The sequence below is a fragment of the Malus domestica genome, chromosome 10 (genome assembly GCF_042453785.1).
Source record: "Malus domestica chromosome 10, GDT2T_hap1".
Classification (NCBI taxonomy): domain Eukaryota; kingdom Viridiplantae; phylum Streptophyta; class Magnoliopsida; order Rosales; family Rosaceae; genus Malus; species Malus domestica.
The window spans coordinates 12220055-12239580 of NC_091670.1; the positions used below are offsets into that span (position 1 = coordinate 12220055).

At 37.9% G+C, this 19526-nt stretch overlaps 2 protein-coding genes across 2 annotated transcripts; both read left to right on the forward strand.

Moving 5' to 3' along the window:
• Positions 1-3667: 3667 nt before the first annotated feature.
• Positions 3668-5774, forward strand: LOC103449790 (protein JINGUBANG). The gene has a single exon (XM_008389109.4). It carries the CDS (start codon positions 3806-3808, stop codon positions 5246-5248), a length of 1443 nt encoding a protein of 480 aa, XP_008387331.1. The 5' UTR covers positions 3668-3805; the 3' UTR covers positions 5249-5774.
• A 2708-nt stretch (positions 5775-8482) lies between these two features.
• On the forward strand, positions 8483-14375 carry LOC103449791 (extra-large guanine nucleotide-binding protein 1-like). The gene is made up of 8 exons (XM_008389110.4): positions 8483-10084; positions 10193-10330; positions 10420-10524; positions 10619-10786; positions 11406-11589; positions 12467-12708; positions 12936-13099; positions 13603-14375. Exons 1-8 carry the CDS (start codon positions 8936-8938, stop codon positions 14180-14182), a joined length of 2730 nt encoding a protein of 909 aa, XP_008387332.3. The 5' UTR covers positions 8483-8935; the 3' UTR covers positions 14183-14375.
• Positions 14376-19526: the final 5151 nt, after the last annotated feature.

Consider the following 19526-nt stretch of genomic DNA (forward strand, 5'->3'; position numbering starts at 1 on the left):
ATCTCATAAGGATTATGGCTACTAAAAGTTTATTAACAAGACTTTTCCATATCCAATTCTCACACTATAACCGGACCTAATGTTATATTCATACTCATATACTAACAGTATAATCTCAATGTTTGAATAAAAAATAACGCATGTTATCACAACATGTATGTAATTAGACTTTATAAAAATTGTGCACCAAAATGAAGTTTTATGTAATTAATTAGTGTAGTTCTTTCAACAATGGATTCTTCGTCTCTTTCAACCCGGTCCTGTGACATTCGTAATTATTATTTTGTAGTTTCAAATCTTTGTTTATTCAACCCGGTCCTGTGACATTCGTAAAATTATTTTGTAGTTTCAAACCTTTGTTTACACCTATCTTCCTCTTGTAATATAATTTATGTTCTTCAAATGTATGAATTTAATTTCCTTTTCGTAAATGAAACATGTTATTCCCTTAAACAAAACAAAAAGAAAATTAAAGTATTATCAATATTGTTTCTGATTGATTGATTGAGTGGCTCGACCTATATATGTAAAGGTAAACGATACAATTGGAATCCCACCTAAATTTTACAAAGTAACTATGATAGTAGAACCTTCTTTCGTGGCAAACTACACCTAGTTGACATTTGGCTTCTACAATCCATCATGCTTATAAACCATGACCTAATACCACGGACTCGTGTCGCCCTAAAAATTAGACCAATTGGCACTTTATCTTTTACTAATTACGTGGAAATACACGACAAATAATTCTAGTTTATTTTAGGTGCAACGTTTTTGGTCTTTGGGTGTGCTGATTAACTGTTACGTGGCCGCTAGCCGATAGCTTTATTGGGGTCCCGTCGCTGTCACCCTTACCTATATTTCGGTTAACAGGTGGCGGCCCATTTTCATGGAGCTGTTGACTAATCGCTGTAAAGGGTAACCATGAGCGGTTTTGGTGCGCTACGGTTCTGTAAATGTAGAGTGAGTGAGGCCAAAACGCAATTAGGGTTTTGAAGCTTTAGAACCAAATATGTAAATTGTTCACCAACCTGTATGACTTCAAACAAAACAAACAAAAATTGTGTATTATTCGTCATGTGCTTTATTAGGTTTCTGTTTTTTTTTTTTTTCTTTATTCGAAGCTTAGAGATATAGAAAGTTTAGAGTGTCAAATGAGAATTTTGAAATATCAATAACAATTTATTTTTAAATTAATAAAAAAATAATATTTATATTCTCTCTCCTACAATACCCAAACAAAGAAGGCTCCCACTCTCTAGAAATATTTTTCAGTATGACCAGTACACAAAGTGGTACATCATATGTCACTATACAAATAGTAAGATATGTGTGTTAAAAAGTTAATAACTTAAAAAATAAAATTTTCCACCACTTATATAAAAACACGTAATGTACCCCATGTTCCGATTACAATGAAAAATTCCTACTCACTCTCCTCGCTGCAAAACCCAAACAAAGGATAAGGCAAAGCTTCCCCTTTTGGTCAGTCTAGAAGAAGCCTTTGGGTTGCCAGAAGAAGAAGAAAAACGCAACAAAAAACACGGAATCGCGACTTCGTCGCCCTTGCGAATTGTCGCCAGAGCTGGAGCCCGATCCCTTCGAAGACTGTGATCGATCGAGGTAGGGAAGCGGTGATTCGTTGGTGACGACAGCGGAGTGGAAAAAGATGCTGGTGCTGACTCCGTTATCGACGTTGAGGGCACGTGCCGGGCAGGGAAAGAACAAAGTGTCGGGTTAGAAATTTTGCCTAAGCTTGCTCGTTCGAGCCAACCCTCCGTCACCCCCTACGTCTCTGGAAGAAAATTGGACAATTGTTGGCTAATGTCAACATGATGTCAGATCGATCTCAGGCACAGGGTCGGGCAACAATTGCCTGATTGGGTAGTTCGGCACAAATGAACACATCGATTGCCTTACTATTAGGGCTGGGCTGGAGCATCTTTTTTCAATTTGTGGGCAATAATTGCCCAATTGCATTGGTAGTTAGGGTTGGGCTGGAGCTGCGCTTAGGAACTCTCTTTTTCTCACATTTTTTATCGTTTTATTGGGAGTGAATTGATAACTATTTTGTTTTACGTTTATACTTTTTGTTCATTTTATTGGAAACTATAATAACTTTTGGTAATTGTTTTCCGTTTTTAGTTTTCAAAAAAGTTAGTTTTGCGGTCTGAGCATGGTTTCTTTTGTATGAGGACGCTCCAAACATTACTTAATTAGGGAACTCTTCTCAATAATTATTTCTTTGTTTTTTATTCAATAACATTATTACATCGCTTTCTCTAAACATAACACAGTGGAAATTGAGTGCCATAAAATTGGAAGCTTCTACTAGCTTTGCTATTGTTGTACTACGAGACAAGTAATTTGAGAACAAAGCATATATATAAGAATTCATACTTTAACACAGAATTTGACCCCAAACTCTAAAAATTAAACGTGAAATATATCGAACCACAATAAAATGTTTGCGTTTACTTAATTTGCACAGTAGACTCAATATATAAAATGAAACGCAGCTAACAGATCTTTATACTTTGGGACACGATCTTTTGAAGTTGTTTTCACTAATTTCTTGTTTGCCACTAAATCGCCTTTGGCCATCCAAGTGAAGGAAGCAATAATTAAGCATCTGATCGCAGTGGAAATTGGCACAAATTGTGAACATATAAAACACTAAACCCTACACTAATTTTAGCGAATATTCAAACTTAATTAACCCCATTTACTGTTAAGAAAATTCAATTCTTTTATTATCCATAATATATGAAAAACAATTTGCATGTGCATGCAGAGAACTTAAAAGCTTCCACTTACGAAACATAAAGGAAACGGTGTCGTGTTAACCCAAGAAACGTAAATCCTTGACCAACTCGAAAGTCAAATTAAACGTTGGATATGTGCAGTAAAACCTCCGAGCATGAAAACGCTTTCACATCGGCATACAAATTGTAATAACAATCCACACGCATGCTAAAAAAACCCGTGTCGTGTTTCCCCCAATAAAAACGTGTGAACATTATTCTCCATTACGAGAAAATCATAGCAATTGCTCCAAAAATTGTAATTCAATTGGAGTAATGGTTTTAGACTAAATTTATGACGATTGGTCTCGTAGCTTATTAAAACATCCAGATATATATAATCTTGTACGTTAACTTCATCAAAATTCTGTCAAAATGAGTCATGTTAGATTGACCATTGCTACATTTGGTTAAGTTGAGAGACTATTACTCCAATTAGATTAAAGTTGATGAATTATATTTCTCATTTGGTTTTTTATATTGGCCCCTTAATCAGCCTCATTTGCTTGACACGTGACTCATTTTGAAGAAAATTATAACATAGTTGACGCAATGAACTATAATTGTACGTTTTGATAAGTTAATGAATCAATGATCATAAATTTTTAGTTAAGAAGACATTGCTTGAACTGTGTTGAACTTGAAGGGATAATTCCTGCAATTTTCCCGTCCATTAATCTCCAATCCATCCAGCGATTCAACCAAATTCAGCTTTTTCGTTTTAAATTACCGGCACACCCGGTTTCCCGGTACAAAACAACCACGTATCATCCCAACACGTGGCACCAACCCTACCCACCAATCTTTCCTTTCCCTTCGTATTTATATATGCTCCCTTACTCCTCTCCCACCTTTCCAAATCACTATTAACAAAAACTTTCCATCATTCTGTTAATTTCATCAAGAATTTTCCGTCAAAATCCTCTCAATTTTCTCGCACTCAATCCATATTCAAATTCCATTTTGTTCTTTTTCTTCACGTTTTCTCATTAGAATTGTAAATGAGAAACGAAAGAGGAGGAGGCACCATGGTAGCAGAACGCAATGTCCCCCACCACCACAGGCCGAAATTCGGAGCCCTTTTGCATTCCTCCGACCCGTCCTTGACGTCTCCGACAAGCACCAACGAGACCAACAATAACTACAACAGCCACCATAATGATTACTCAACACGGCGTAGCAGTGCCTCGGCGACAAGTCCTCGGTACTACGACAATAGTACCCAAGGCGGCAGCAGCACCGAGGGTTCACCCTATGTCATGTCCCCATGGAACCCTGCGACGGCGTCACCCTACAATAAGTCCCCGTGGATAACGCCGTCGTCGTTGAATCCGCTGGACGAGAACTTCCCTTTAAACGGACTCATTGGATCATTAGTCCGGGAAGAAGGCCACATATATTCGCTGGCTGTCAAAGGAGACTTGCTCTATACCGGGTCGGATAGCAGGAACATTCGTGTCTGGAAGAACTTGAAGGATTTTACGGGTTTCAAATCGAAGAGCGGGTTGATCAAAGCCATCGTAACTTCCGGCGAGAGGATATTCACCGGTCATCAGGATGGTAAGATCCGAGTCTGGAAGCTTTCCGAGAAAAATCCAAGCAATTACAGACGGGTTGGGAGCTTGCCAACTATGAAAGATTTTATTCGGAGTTCCATGAAGCCGAAAAACTACGTGGAGGTCCGGAGACACCGCAGCGTTGTTCGAATCAGACACTTCGATGCAGTGTCTTGCATGAGCATGAACGAAGAACAAGGGCTTCTTTATTCAGGGTCGTGGGATAAGTCTTTCAAGGTTTGGAGAATTGCTGATTCCAAATGCTTGGAGTCGGTCGCAGCTCACGAGGACGCAGTAAACAGTGTCGTCGTGGGTTTCGAGTCATTGGTGTTCACCGGCTCGGCGGACGGGACTGTGAAGGTGTGGAGGAGGGAGTTGCAAGGGAAGGGAACTTCGCATGTGTTGGTTCAGACGTTGTTGAAGCAAGAGAACGCGGTGACGGCATTGGCAGTGAACAAGGAGGCCGCGATTGTCTATTGTGGATCATCAAATGGGTTGGTCAATTATTGGGAGCGCGCGAAGCACTTGTCCCATGGCGGAGTTTTGCGCGGCCATAAACTTGCCGTGCTGTGCTTGTCCTCAGCGGGAAACTTGGTTTTCAGCGGATCCGCGGACAAGAACATTTGCATATGGAGGAGGGAAGAAGGTGGGGCGCACACCTGCTTGTCTGTCTTGACAGGCCACACAGGACCCGTCAAATGCTTAACCGTGGTGGAAGATCACGGCTCCGAGAACAAGGCAGGTCAGGGTTGGGTGTTGTACAGTGGCAGCCTTGACCGGTCCGTAAAGGTGTGGCGCGTGTCCGAGGACGCTCCGGACTTGAGGCAAATACGGGCGTCGGTGAAGGACGCTTCGATAAGGCAGGAAGCCGCTCGGCTCCACTATTGACAAATCCGGAGAGTCTTGGGAAGAAAATATCGTAGAGTTTGCTCTAACACGACGGTCCTTGAACGAGCGTGTAGTACACGCGCAGTCTGTTCTGGTGGTAGTCTCGCCGACAAAGCGCCAAAACGTCTAGATGAATTAAGCGGGAGGGGACCGTCCAGACCAGGCGGACCACCAGATTTTGCTTTCAAACGAAGCCTTGGAAAAAAGGGTTTTGCAAGTAAATGCAAGATACTATGAATGTGAGAGTCTGAGATAATATGTAGATATCGTTCATGCCAAAAAAAAAAAAAACCAGCATGTATAAGGTCCCAAAGGCTAAGTATTATTTGCATGGCCTAATGCAGTTTTATGAAAGCACATGCAGATGGACCGACTATAAACTCCTTAACAGATTATTCTGGGAGATTAGTTAGCTAGCTTTGTTGCCACAATTATAGGGCTTTTTCCCTATTATTAATTTGGCCAGATACAACTCTATATATACACGAGTATGACTACAGAGTAAATGTATTTACGTTCTCATGTATTTACGTTTGTAAATTCAATATTTTGACTTGAATTATAAGCTACCAAAAGCTAGCCAGCAATTTGAATTAACAAGTCCTTGATTGGTGCTCATTTCAAAAGTCATAACTACAGTCTACATATCACATTGTCACATAAATCTTATTTCAAAACATAAAAATATATTTGTCTTTCAATTATTACATACCCCAAAATAAGAAGCTAGTGAAAAAAAAAAACATTAGGACTACAAATATCAAATGTTTAAGGATATGCAAAATGAAGGAAGTTTTTTTTTCAAGGTTGTGGAGCCATTGTTTAAGTGACGATGTAGCCAGGAGGGTTCAGAGGATTTTAAAAATCTAAACAACGATGTAAGTATTGTCTAAGTGTAGAGGATGCAATCATGAGCGTTTATATATTCTTTCACCTTTTTCAACTTGTACATTAATCATAATGTACTTTTGTTTATTTTGAAATCCCCTAAAAACACTGTTCATAGGGTTTGTAGGTTTTTAAAATTCAAACTACGATATACTCATTGCCACATCGTAGAGAATGCAATCACAAGCGTTTACATATTTTTTTTTCACATTTTTCATACTTGTAATGAATTATTATGAATTTCTAAATGTGCTTTGGTATTTTTAATGTGATCGGAAATTTTTAATCCCTTATGTGAGATTAAGTACTATGGCTATTGTGGTAACTTGTAAGTTTTTTTCTTGTAAGGTTTTTTTTTAGTAGTTTAAAATTATCAAACATCTGAACGGGTTGAAACGAGTTACCTGCGTGTAAACCCGTTAAGAAACCATTATTAACGATGGGTGACTTGATAATAACCAATCGTGGTAACCCGAAACTCATTATTTTCGTATCATTTTTGTGTCATGTTAACGAGTCGTGTGAGAAATTATCAGGTATAGTACTAAAGAATCAGGTGGTGTTTGGGCTTATTTTAGACCAAGAGGAGCAAGAGATGTTGGGCTATGGGGGCCTGCTTTAAAGATGATGGATTGGACTTTTAGGCTATAATTAGAACATAATCTTGAATGCGCATGATAAAAGCATGCATGCACCCAAATCCAAACCCAATGAAAAAAAAATCTCTTGCACGTACTGATAAAAATAGAAAAGTAATGCTAGGTAAATCAATTTTTAGACTGTATTTGTAAATTATGTGATATATCACAAATAAAAAAATAAGTTCGTTAATTAATGTTTTAATAATAATCCAATCATCGACAGCCACGTCATATGATTTCCAAAATTTATTCTAAATAATTGGTCTCTCTAGCATTACCCAAAACAGAAATGGTTTGCTCATTGTAAGACTTAGCCCATGCCCCTATCCCTTGGTGTAGATACTATCGTTTATTAAAAAAAAAAAATAGAAATGGTCACCTACGCATTTGTGATGTGCGCATGGTTTGCACATGATCCATGTTGACGACATATCTCTATTTTATTGACAATATAATGACGAGACACTATGTATGTGCTATAAAAATGATGAGATATGTTGTCAATACACTATCTACCTGTGTCATATGCAAACTATGCACAACCCATGAGTACGGGTGAGCAAACCTCACGATAAATATATTGAACAAGAAAAAAAACATAAAAGCCCACTAACTGTAGGCAGATTTAGATTTTATAAGTCGAGAGAAATTTAAATGTGCTTATCTACCCGGTTTCCTTCAAAATTTTCTTCTAGGTGCTTGCATGATACAATAATACTCATTAAAAAGGTGAAGAATGTGTAAGAATCATACGATGTAATAATGGTATGACCTCATTAAAACTTTGCATGAACTTTTAACCCCGCAAAAATGTTGTTTCAAGTGTTAAGTGAGTAATCAAAATTTCAGGTGCATTAGAAGCTCTCTATTCAAATTCCCACTAGATAATCTATAGATTTTCTTGACTCTCCACCGACCAATTGAAAACTTTGAGAGTCCAAAGAAAATTTCTGGATGCTCCTCTCCTCCTATGACTGATTATTAGAAGATTAATTCAACAAACAACTTAATTATTAAACCACGTTATTATTTTTGTTGGGAATTTTAGGTATTAAATTTATTGAGTGGTCTCTCACCCATTTTGTCTGTCTCCTTTATTAAGCCACAAATCAAACATTCCTTCCTTGGTGCACTAAGGTTGGTTTGACATTACTGAAATTATTTTAAAAGTAGCTTTTTGAAAAAGCTAGAGTTAAAATTGTGTTTGGTAAATGAAAAAAGAGTTCTTTTTGTCAAAATCAAAGTTCCAAAACAACAAAAAGCAGAAGCAGCTTTACTCATACTTTTGAAAACAACGTTTTTCTTCACTTCACCTCAACCCCAAAATATGCATTTCTTTTTTCCATAAAAAGAATTGTTCTTCCTAATCCTAATGGGGGCATAAAATTATAGAAAAAAATATTAACAACTAGATATTACTTAATGATATTTGTTAAATTTTATAAAGTTAGATTAGTTAGTAAAAGGAAAATTTAGCACATTAAACGGGTACGCGTTTCTAAGTTGACCGACAAAATTGCAGCTCTGCCGGAGCTCACCGCGTCAATAATTATTCCATCATTCCATGCACCAATAAGGGACAGAAAGTGATCGTACGGACATATCAGAGGGACGAAAATACCCCTTCCACAACCAGAAAGATGTCGTTTTCGACGAAAACAAGGGAGGACTAGATTTACTTGTGTATATGTAATTGCAGGGAACCACACCCTCTCAGTTTGAAGACTCGGCCTTCCATTTGTTGTTGTGTAGTGTGGCGATTTGCTTCTCTTGTTGTTTCTGTGAGAAATTCTTAGCAATTTCGTGGCATCCGTGACATCACCGCGTGGAGAAAAATGGCAAGTCAACGATTAAGTCTTCCTCCAAGTCTGCATCTCTATACTTGCGACTTCCATCAGAGAGTTTCTGTGTTTTTTGTTATTTTGCTTCTTTGTTTTGGGCAGCGTGAGGAGGTTGTTGGAGGGTTTTACCTCAAATTTCCAGACCTTTCCTTTGATGGGTTTGTGAAAATTTTGAATTTTGCTTCCTGGGTTTTGTTTATTCCTCGTTTGGCTTCGTGGGTTTTCGAATTAAAGGGTTAAGATGGTGGGTTTTTGATATTTGTTTGTTATGTTGTTGGAATTGCTGGTTTTTTGGTGAATTTTTTTTTACCTCTGGTATGGCGTATGTGATGAGAAAATTGAGTTCTGCTATGGCCGCTTCTGGTGGGGGCGGCGGCGTCGATCCCGTAGATTTTAGCACGGAGTTGGAGTTTTCGTTTGCCGATGAATACAAGGGTCCTCCGGTAGGTTATGTTATCCCAAATGCAGTTCCGGTTGATATTCACCACATCCCAACTGCTGCTCCGGTTTCTTCAGGCTCTCTCTTGAACAATTCGTCCCTCCCTGTTATTCAACCGATTGCGAAATCTAACAAGAAACCGAAAAAAGAGTCGAAACTTGCAATTGAAGCAAAGTTTGGAAAGGAAATTGTTTCTTCCGATTCAGTAACTCCTGCTGAATTGGAAATTAGCAAAGGCGAAAAGGGTGTGTCGACTTTATCAGATAAAGTCGAAAGCTCTGGGGATTTGGCGTTTTCTGGCAGTCTGTCTGGAAGTTCAAAGGGTGTGCTTGAACTACCTGATGATGGTCAAGAAGCTCAAGGTTTTCAGAATGATATGAGCCCCGGTGATTGGGGTTCATCAGAGTCTGGTTCGAGTTCACAGAGTCTTTCCTCTGAGGTTTTTTCTGGTAGAGAGGAAGCTGATGCGGATGAAATTCCTCACCATGTCAAAAGACCATCAGCTGTGACATTCCGTGATCCTGACTCGAATGACATTGTTCAGGAAGAAGAGTATGATCTTTCTGATGCGGAAGAAGATGTGCAAGTGAGGCCTACAGTTGAGAGAAATGGGAAGAAAGGGTCGTGCTATCGATGTGGGAAAGGAAACAGACTCACGGAGAAGGAGGTTTGCATTGTTTGTGGTGCTAAGTATTGCTATAATTGTGTGCTGAGAGCAATGGGGTCAATGCCGGAAGGAAGAAAATGTATTACTTGCATTAGTTTTGAAATTGACGAGTCAAGGCGAAGGAAGCTGGGCAAGTGTTCTAGGATGCTCAAGCGGCTTCTCACTAAATCGGAAGTTGAACTGATAATGAAAGCCGAGATATCTTGCCAAGCAAATCAACTGCCAGGCAATCTTATTTTTGTGAACGACGAACATCTATCGCAGGAAGAGCTGGTTCGATTGCAAAGTTGCCGAAACCCGCCAAAAAAGTTAAAACCAGGGTGCTATTGGTATGATAAAGTATCTGGTTTTTGGGGAAAGGTAAAAATTGAATTCAGCTCAACTTTTCAATCAGCTTGTTAATAATAGAACTCTATATTGTTGTAACTTGCACTACAATGTGATGATGTTTCTGCTTGAAATGAACAGGAAGGGCATAGGCCTTGCCAAATAATTAGCCCTCACTTGAATGTGCGAGGTCACATAAGGCAAAATGCTAGTAACGGGGATACAAATATATTGATAAACGGTCGGGAGATCACTAAGTTAGAGGCCTTCATGCTGAAGGTTTTTATACTGGACTCATTCAAGTTCATTGGTCTATTATAAGCTTTGAAAAAACACATCGTTTGATGTTTTTTGTTGGAATTATGCAGTTGGCTGGAGTGCCATGTGAAGGAAATCTTCACTACTGGGTGAGTGCAGATGGGTCGTATCAGGAAGAAGGAATGAAGCAAGTAAAAGGAAAGATATGGGACAAGGTTTGTACGCATGTGATATGCAATAAGTTGAGTGCCTTTCCTAATCAATCTTATGCGTCAAGCATCCCTTAACTGTGAAGTTACTTCTCTACAGACTACAATAAAGCTGGTTTGTAACATCTTGTCTTTGCCAATTCCTTCTGATTCTGCAAATCTTTCGACAGAAGAAGTGAACACCCAGAATACCTTTGAAGAGAAAATGCTTAACAAAATTGTTCTAGTTGGACATCATAAATCTGGTACAAGCACTATATTTAAACAGGTAAGACATTTTGAGGAGGGAATGACCCAATTACCGATTTCTTAATATCATTAAGCTCATAACCTAATTGGTGCATTTCCTATTTCATAGCTTCAGGGTCAGTAAAAATTATTAATTCTACAAAGCTTTAGATGATAGTAATCATTGGTGAAACTTGACAGATGAACTAGAATTAACAGAACTTGAAGTTTTCAAAAAACATTTCCTGATTTATTTTGTATATTTATACCTGTAAAAAGTTGACTCTGCATGCACATCGGAAATGTGTAACCATATATATATGTTTGTATATTTCTGAATGCACTACCGCGTAATGTGCATCCTCTCAGCAGACTGCATAATGTGCATGTAATTATGTATGGTGCATCCTCTCAGCAGCAGTGTTCTATTGAATAATCAACAAGTGCAAACATGCACACAGATAACTAAACATGACTCGTTCTTCTTTTACCGCAAGTGACTCATTGTTTTCTTTTTCCCATCCATATCAGTAATAGGAACCAATGTTCTATTTCGGTAAAGTTTTCGACTGAGTTCAATAAACTGTTTGAAGGAACTGCGATGTTTATTCCGAATGATGCGTGCATTTCTTCTGACAATAAGTACTTACTTATTTTAGGCCAAGATTTTGTACAATGTTCCTTTCTCTGAAGATGAACGGCAAAGTATTAAGTTGATGATACAGAGCAGATTGTACAGTTATCTCGGTATACTGCTTGAAGGACGTGAGTGGTTTGAAGAAGAAAGTTTGATTGAGAAGAGAAAAGGAAAAGGACACCTTCTGGAGGAACCAGGCCCGTCAGGTACAAATATATTGATTCCTTGTTTTCTCCACTCCATATGCTTATGATCTGGCCTTTTTAAATCAATTTGTAATTATTTTTTGGTTTGGATAAGAAACACAATTTGTATTACATAAAGAGGAAGATGGTTACCCAGCATGTGGAAGAAGGCTAACATCAATTTTTCCGTCTTCACATAATTATAGCCCTATAAAAAATTATTTTTAAATAACTAGTGTTAGGCCATACTCATATACCATCTCTAACAAAGGGGGTTCAACATAGCCCTCTCAATAGTTTATTAGTTTTAAGTTTATAATTTAAATTTATTGGTTAATTTAGTTAAAATTACCGTAAGATGTTTTCAAATCTAGCCATTGAGTTTGAAGCAATGATTGCAACTAAGAAGCTGGGTCCCAAAAAAGGGGCTTAGTGAGGGGCTACATTTAGGCAGCCTGATGCCTCTTTGGCTAAATAATGGCCGGGTGGGCTCTATAGAATTATAGCCTAGACATTGGTTGGAGATGAATTTTTGGACACATCAGGTCATCTTTTTGCTCTTGGACGTTTAGCCCTCTCCATTGGGGACTGCCTTATTATCGGAGGTAGTGCTTTCTAGATGTTGGTTTTACAAACTGAAACATTTGCTTGGTATTTACACCTCAATATTTATTGGAATAACAGATCGTTCCTTTTAGATAACATTTTGTGCTTTTCTCGTGGATTACTCTCTTAATTTCCTGTCAAGTTGATGTATCTTTCTATTATTTGATTGTATTATTGGTTGGGTTATAAGTAACATATTAAACATCAAGTTATATGCTTGCCTTTTGTATGAATTTGTTGCTTTCAGTATTGTCATGATGGAGTCGTGCCTGAAGTTATTCAGTTTACACAGGAAATACAAGCCAGCTTGACGATAAAACGAAATATTCCATTGGTCCAAGACTGAAAGCTTTTTCTGATTGGCTCCTCAAATCTATGGTATCTGGTAATCTGGAAGCCATATTTCCAGCAGCTACTCGTGAATATGCACCATTTGTTGAGGATTTGTGGAAGGATCCTGCTATTCAAGCCACATACGACCGGAGGAATGAAATACAAACGCTGCCCAGACCAGCTGCATATTTTCTTAATCGGGTGAGATCATGCTCTGTGTTCCTTGCCCTTTAGTTTTAGCCAATTCACACTCTCAAAGTGCTTCTGCTCTTTTGGTTTTGAGTTTTCAATTACTTGATGGGCCAGATGCTCAGAATGTTTCTTTAGATCTTGTGGATAAATTTGGATATTAACATGGAACGTGGATAATACGCTATCTCTAAATTTTATGCGTGTTACTCGATTCTAATGCTTATTCTTCTGAGCAGGCCGTTGAGATTTCAAGGACAGATTATGAGCCCTCAGACATGGACATCTTGTATGCTGAGGGAATCACCTCATCCAATAGCCTTACGAGCATGGAATTTTCGATTCCCCCATCAGCAGGAAACAGCAATCTGGACCCTCCTTATCAGCATGACCCTTCGTTAAGGTTAGGTTTCGTGATTCATGCTTGAGCAACAATTGCATTAATCTTTCTTCATTGAGTTAGCCAATATCTTGCTTAATATTGCTGATTAAATTTAGTGTCGACATGCTTTGCCCAATGGATAGAAATTGGTATGCAGTTTTATATTAGTTATAACTAGGAGAAGTCGTTAAGATGAAACTTTTATAATACATACACCATAATCAGTGGAATTTTATGAAGGGAAACAAAGGTAAGGAATATAACTGTTTGAGGCTAAACGAGCGATAAGTTACTTGAAAATTAATTTCATTTCCAAGATATGATCTTGAATTCGAAGTTTTAAGCCGGTCCTTTTTTGTTTCAGTTTCTTAATTGCTGAAACGTTGACTAGTATTATGACTATATTAAAAAGGAAAACTTGAGCAATTTTATTTCATGTTTTGGGAAACAGGGTATCAAAGTATCATAAGGGGCAGTGTGATAATTCAGTGTTTTAAAAAGCATTGGCATCGGTTTCTTCGCAGGTACCAACTAATTAGAGTGCATCAGAGCAGCCTTGGAGGAAACTGCAAGTTGGTCGAGATGTTTGAAGATGTTAATATGGTCGCATTTTGTGTTTCATTGACAGACTACGATGAGTTTTATACAGATGTTAATGGGGTTTCCATAAACAAGATGATGGCAAGTAAGCAGCTATTTGAAAATATTGTTACTCATCGGGCCTTTGACCAAAAAAACTTCCTTCTGATACTCAACAAGTTTGATCTTCTGGAAGAAAAGATTGACGAAGTCCCTCTCACTCGATGCGAATGGTTTAATGATTTCAATCCAGTACCCAGCCAGAATCCCAGCAGTAGCCACAATAACAGCAATAACCCCACGTTGGCTCACCGAGCCTTTCAGTATATTGCAGTGAAGTTCAAAAGGCTCTTTCATTCTCTAACAGATAGGAAGTTGTTTGTTTCACTGGTTACAGCGCTAGAGTCTGATACTGTAGATGAAGCTCTTAGATATGCTAGTGAGATTCTAAAATTGGAAGAAGAGGTACCCAGATTAATTAACGAGTTCTCTTCTGCTAGCATCGAGGCCAGTTCTTCTGCTTAAATGTCTTTTTGTAAATGCAACCATTTCTGTTGTGCAAATTGTTCATATTTTTGCACTCGGGAACACAGATACATAGTGAGAGAATAGAGATCATATTCTTTTCAATTTTTGTATTTTATTACTCCTCGTAACATATGTAGAAGTTGTGGCCATGGAAGATTTAATGAAGCAAAACAAAGTAATTTCTTTCCTATTTGTGTTTTTATGTGTTATATATTGTCTTATTTATTTCGTTTTTTGTTATTTTGCAATACTATCAAGTTGATGTATTTTTTTATTTAGTTTTCGGTTATATTATTGAAGAAAAGTAAGCAGCAAAGTACATAGAAAAAACTGAAAGCAACAAAAATTGAGGGTGACGAAGGATTACGTGAGCTAAACTACACGTAAAGGCTTGGTCATTTGCTTAGCAAAGCAAGTCAAAACTGCGCGCTGCATATCTGCGTGCATGCACCACCCAGAAAAGATGAACCACGAAGACCGATAAGACTGCAATACAAGAAACGCCATACCAAAGCAACGAGCGGAAGCACCAGTAAAGAACCATTCACCAAAACTCAGCAAGAAGCAAAGATAGTGAGAAAAAAAGTCTTGCATCTTCCAAAATCTGAATCTTCACAGCTGATGCCCTTAGTAGTCAGTGCTGATTTGATGGTCTTGATCACTGTTAGAGTAGTGGTAGCAGAAGTAGTCAACTTTCGAGAAGAAACAACACAAACATTGGGAGGGTATTGTTGAATTAACCCCAAAGCAAAAAACCACAGCACGGCGACATTAATCAATAGAGTACTTGTAGTGGGTGCAATGGAAGTGGCAAATTACACACATCTGAACGGATATTATTCTCAGGACTTCCTCATCTTTGTAGCACAAGTAGCCATCTTCTTCAAACACTTCCAATACTGCTTTCTTCATCTTTACCTCCAATGGCGTGATAGCTTCCCCAGACCTTGATGAGCAGCCAGCATCTTCATCAGCCAATACCTCCGTATAGACTTTTGGTATATCTTCACTGCTGCCATCCAGTGGCATTACCAGGTGGACTCCGCAGCTTTTATAGCGGGTAATCATTTACCAAGAAGGTCAAAATTGAAATGCACTCTGCACGTAAGAGGTGGCTGTGTTGGACGCTTCACTTCCTTCAGCTCCGTTAACACTTGACACAACGGAAAATAGTACAACCACACCAGCTGACTCTAACTCAGTTGGACAAGTCCATCCAAATAAACATTTATGCGTCTCCATGTTCCAAAATGTTTGGCAATTTTGAAATTCTTGCCAAGGATACGCAATCACTGACATCTACATGTCCTACCTTCAGTGGAAGTTTTGGAATTTCCTCAAGCCTGTTGCATCCATGCAAGCTTAGAATCCTCAAGCTGACAAATTTGATAATGCATTCGGGAAGACTTAACAAAATTGCTTCCCGATACATCAAGTTTGAATAACGTAGACACACAATCAAGAGTAGCAAGGAAATTCATTTTTGATAAACTGCCTCCCTGGACGTTTAACTGCTCAAGATTGGGAAGCGCTTTATGTAACTGTCATGTGAAATCCTTGTGCTAGTCGGAAGCACCAAAGGAAGTGGTTGTACACTACATGAAACTTCAGACTTCACCTTATTTGGTAATGTAACGAGTTTCGGGCATCCACATAAATGAAGACCTTTTCGATGTTGCAACACATAAATGCTTAATGGCAGATCTGTAAGGTTTTCACACTCACTTAAACACAACTGTTCAAGACTACTGAGATATCCAATTGATGATGGCAACTCTTATGTCAGTGCAGGATAGGTCCAAGCATGTTTAGAGTTCCATCTTTTCCACAATTTCCGGGAAAGTCTCGAGCCTTCCACAATCAGTAGCATCCCTTAAGACTCAAGTGGACAAGCTTTCCGAGGAATCCAACGGAAGAATGAACCTCAACTAACCTTGTATAGAAGAGAAGTCTAGATTCAAGTCCTCTAAGTTTCCAGAGAAATTTGGGATTTTTGTTAGGAATTTGCACCTCTCCAAGTTGATAGATGTCAGATTTTTATAAACCCTATGATACAAACGATAAAAAGAGGATCAAACAAGATAACCATATAAAAAATACTAACCAAGCCTAATTAGTTAAAAAAAAAAAAAAAAAACTCTTGAAAATAAGACGAAAAATAATTTTAAATACCATGAATCCCCCTCCAAGTTCTGACAAGCAACTACGAGGCATAGACATTTGAACAAGTTTCTTGGGGTTAAAATTGGATGGCAAAGCTTGTAACGGACATTCAGGCCACCGTAGGAACCTCAACTCATTGGGGAGAGAATCCAAGTAATCTCCAGAAAGGAACCGAATCCCCTCTGGGCCTAAAGGAATTGAGCCCACTCATCAAATGATCCAAGCCATTGAAATTTGATCCAACAGTTACAAACAAGGGGGGCCTCTAAAAGTTATAATAATTATAGCCGTTTAATCAAATTTCAATGGCCCCGATCATTTGATCTTTGGGCTTAGTTCCTTTGGGTCCAGAGGGGATCCGATTCCCTCCAGAAAATCTTGTATTCGAACTCATGAAAATGTTATGATGCCAGATGGCATCATCCGAATGTGCCAAGTGTATGGCTGAGATGGTTAGTTTCTAAGTTTGTTAGTCAATTGTTATAGGTTTCTTAGTTAGCAAGTTAGACAGTTAGCATAAATAGGAATGAACAGTAAGAGAAAGATTGTTGTGTAATCATAACTTTAACGTTCTTGCGCTAAGGTTGCTGATGGTGATTTTTACCACTTGTAAAACAAGGGTTAAACCACAAAAAATTCTTGCAAGAGAACAAGTGTTTGTAGTATAGAATGGCTCAAGTAAGGTTGATCTCCTCAGGGACTGATATAAACAATTTACGAATTTTTGTGTATTTAACTTATTTAACTCTAAGAACTACACTAATTTGACGAAATTAAATACTACTGGATGTGACTTAAACAAATATCTAAAATGGGAATTGGCTTATAGGAATAGTGATCCAACTAAACAAAACAAGTAAATATATAAACTCAAGATAAGATAAATGATTGAAGAAAAATAGATTGACAATATGCTAGAGTTCAACCTTTTACCAACAACACTCCTACGTAGCTCGTCAAATTGCTTAAGTAATCGAAAACATATATGCTTTGAAGGTTGGGTTTTCCTTGTGTATGTTTTACTTGTGACATTCAAATTAAAACGCATACCACTACATGCAATTTATCCATGACATTTGGATTAAATATAAACATGAATGATTCATTAATCTTGATGAAAATCCTTTTGTTAAACCATGTAATCCCTAAGAGTATGATATTTACCTTAGGAGAAATTACAATCCTCAATCACAAGAAGCATAACCCAATTTTAACGTGACATTCGTTCAAAATTGCATCCAATGACTTTTCTAAGCATCCTAATGGTGATCAATCATCAAGACACATAGATAGTTAAATTTAGAGATTGAAAATATCAAGGCAAGCATGTAACAACACTTAAGCAATTGAAAGAGAAATCTACGTAATCATGTTGCGGCTCATGGCCTCACTCTAGCGAAAAGAAATTAGTTACACATAATTATTTGAATACATAAGAAATTATCCATGAAGAATCAAAGAATGAGACAACCCTTTTTTACAAGGAGGTTATCTCCTGATGCTCTCCGATCCTCCTTCCATGTGGAGATGCAGCTCCCTTATTTTTCTGCTATGTTACTCTCCCTTCTTTTGCTCTCTGCCGTCTACACTTTCCTTTAATCTCTACCGTGCTCTCCCTCTATGGTTCTAATCCTTTGCTCTCTTCCCTTCTCCTTTGTCCTGCCGTGTGTTGCCTTAAACAAAAGGCCATGATTTTTCAAAGCACCAAGGCCACAAGTGGAAGACAAGCCTCATCCCACTTCCTAGTTCTCCACTTTATCCTCACTCCCCCACTTTGCTTTCTGATTTCTTTTTCAAACACCACCCGTGGAGACAAACTCCACTTCCAATTCTTTTGTTTGTTTTTATTATTTCATTTTCTCCTTTTTGCTTGAAATTGATCATAAAGCAAATTTAACTGCACACTAACACAAGGTAAGGTAAAATGCAACCATTTTAACACAAAAACATCACAAAGACTTTAGAAATGGATGGTATAAATGCATGAAATATATGAGTGATCAAATACCCCCAAACTTACATTTTTGCTAGTCCTCTAGCAAAACAAAACACAAAACAAAACCACTCAACTAAGACTAGACTCAACAACTTAGTAGCCAACTTCTCAATTTCGATTTCAGAGATAAGTGCTAACCATGAAACAAACAGCCAAGAACTAAGCAACAAGAGCTCAAAACATCATCCAATAGTTAACCAAATTTCCTTCAAACAAAACGTTGAAATGTCATGTGTGAGCTAGCCATGTCAATGCAATTCCAAGCTCCTTTAAATCATCATATGCAAACATGTGAGCTTCTCACAAGACATACGATCATTCACTCATAAGTTTTGGTTAATGTGTTTCACTCAAGTGATCTCATTGTACATGCCGCCATATGCTTGCTTGTCCACCTAACTCGCTATCAATATTTAAGTAATACCTTAGATCAATAGGACTTTATTACGGTTGTAATGGGGCTAAAGGTGATAGGCTAATGAAAGAAAGGCTATGGAAATCAAAAATTTTGAGAAAGTACACTTTAGTTGTTTTCCAACACCTCAATATCACACCACCTCAAATTGAAAGCAAAATAATAAAACCTCGAGCACCTGTTACTCCCCAAATTCAACTTCAAAAGGAAATTTATACTCTGCAGACACATTTTCAACAAATCAACACTCTCCAATTTTATTTTTTTTTTCTATTTTTTTTGTTTAAAGAAACAAATCTGCAAAGCTATGCATAAATCTGCAAAAGCTACATCACCCATCAAATTAACATTTCATTGTAATACACATGCTCCATCCATCTTTCTACATAAATGAAACCCCCAAGAGCACAACCCATGTAATACTTTCTCAAAACAATAAGGAATCGATTTCTGTGTATGGGCTCAACTCCAATATCGGAGCTTGGTAAAAAGATGTGGCTAACAAAGAAATGGCTTAGTTAAAGGCTCAACGGGCTACTATGGACACACATAGCATATAAGGTAGGCATGAAAGGCTCAAACGATCCAAAGATGGCCTATATCACTTCCAATTTATTACATGAATTGATGAATGAGACGAGAAGTATAAAACAAGTTCTAGAGATACATGTACAGTGAGATCATACGCACAAGAATGAATGAGATTGATGCATAATGGTTCAATCATGTATAGGCTCAAAAACTCACAAGGTTTACATAATCTCACA

Coding starts and splice junctions, on each gene's coding strand:
- LOC103449790 (XM_008389109.4), top strand. CDS start 3,806: ATGAGAAACGAAAGAGGAGGAGGCACCATGGTAGCAGAACGCAATGTC.
- LOC103449791 (XM_008389110.4), top strand. CDS start 8,936: ATGGCGTATGTGATGAGAAAATTGAGTTCTGCTATGGCCGCTTCTGGT. Junction 10,085..10,192: donor TATCTGGTTTTTGGGGAAAG/GTAAAAATTGAA, acceptor TGAAATGAACAG/GAAGGGCATAGGCCTTGCCA. Junction 10,331..10,419: donor TAGAGGCCTTCATGCTGAAG/GTTTTTATACTG, acceptor GGAATTATGCAG/TTGGCTGGAGTGCCATGTGA.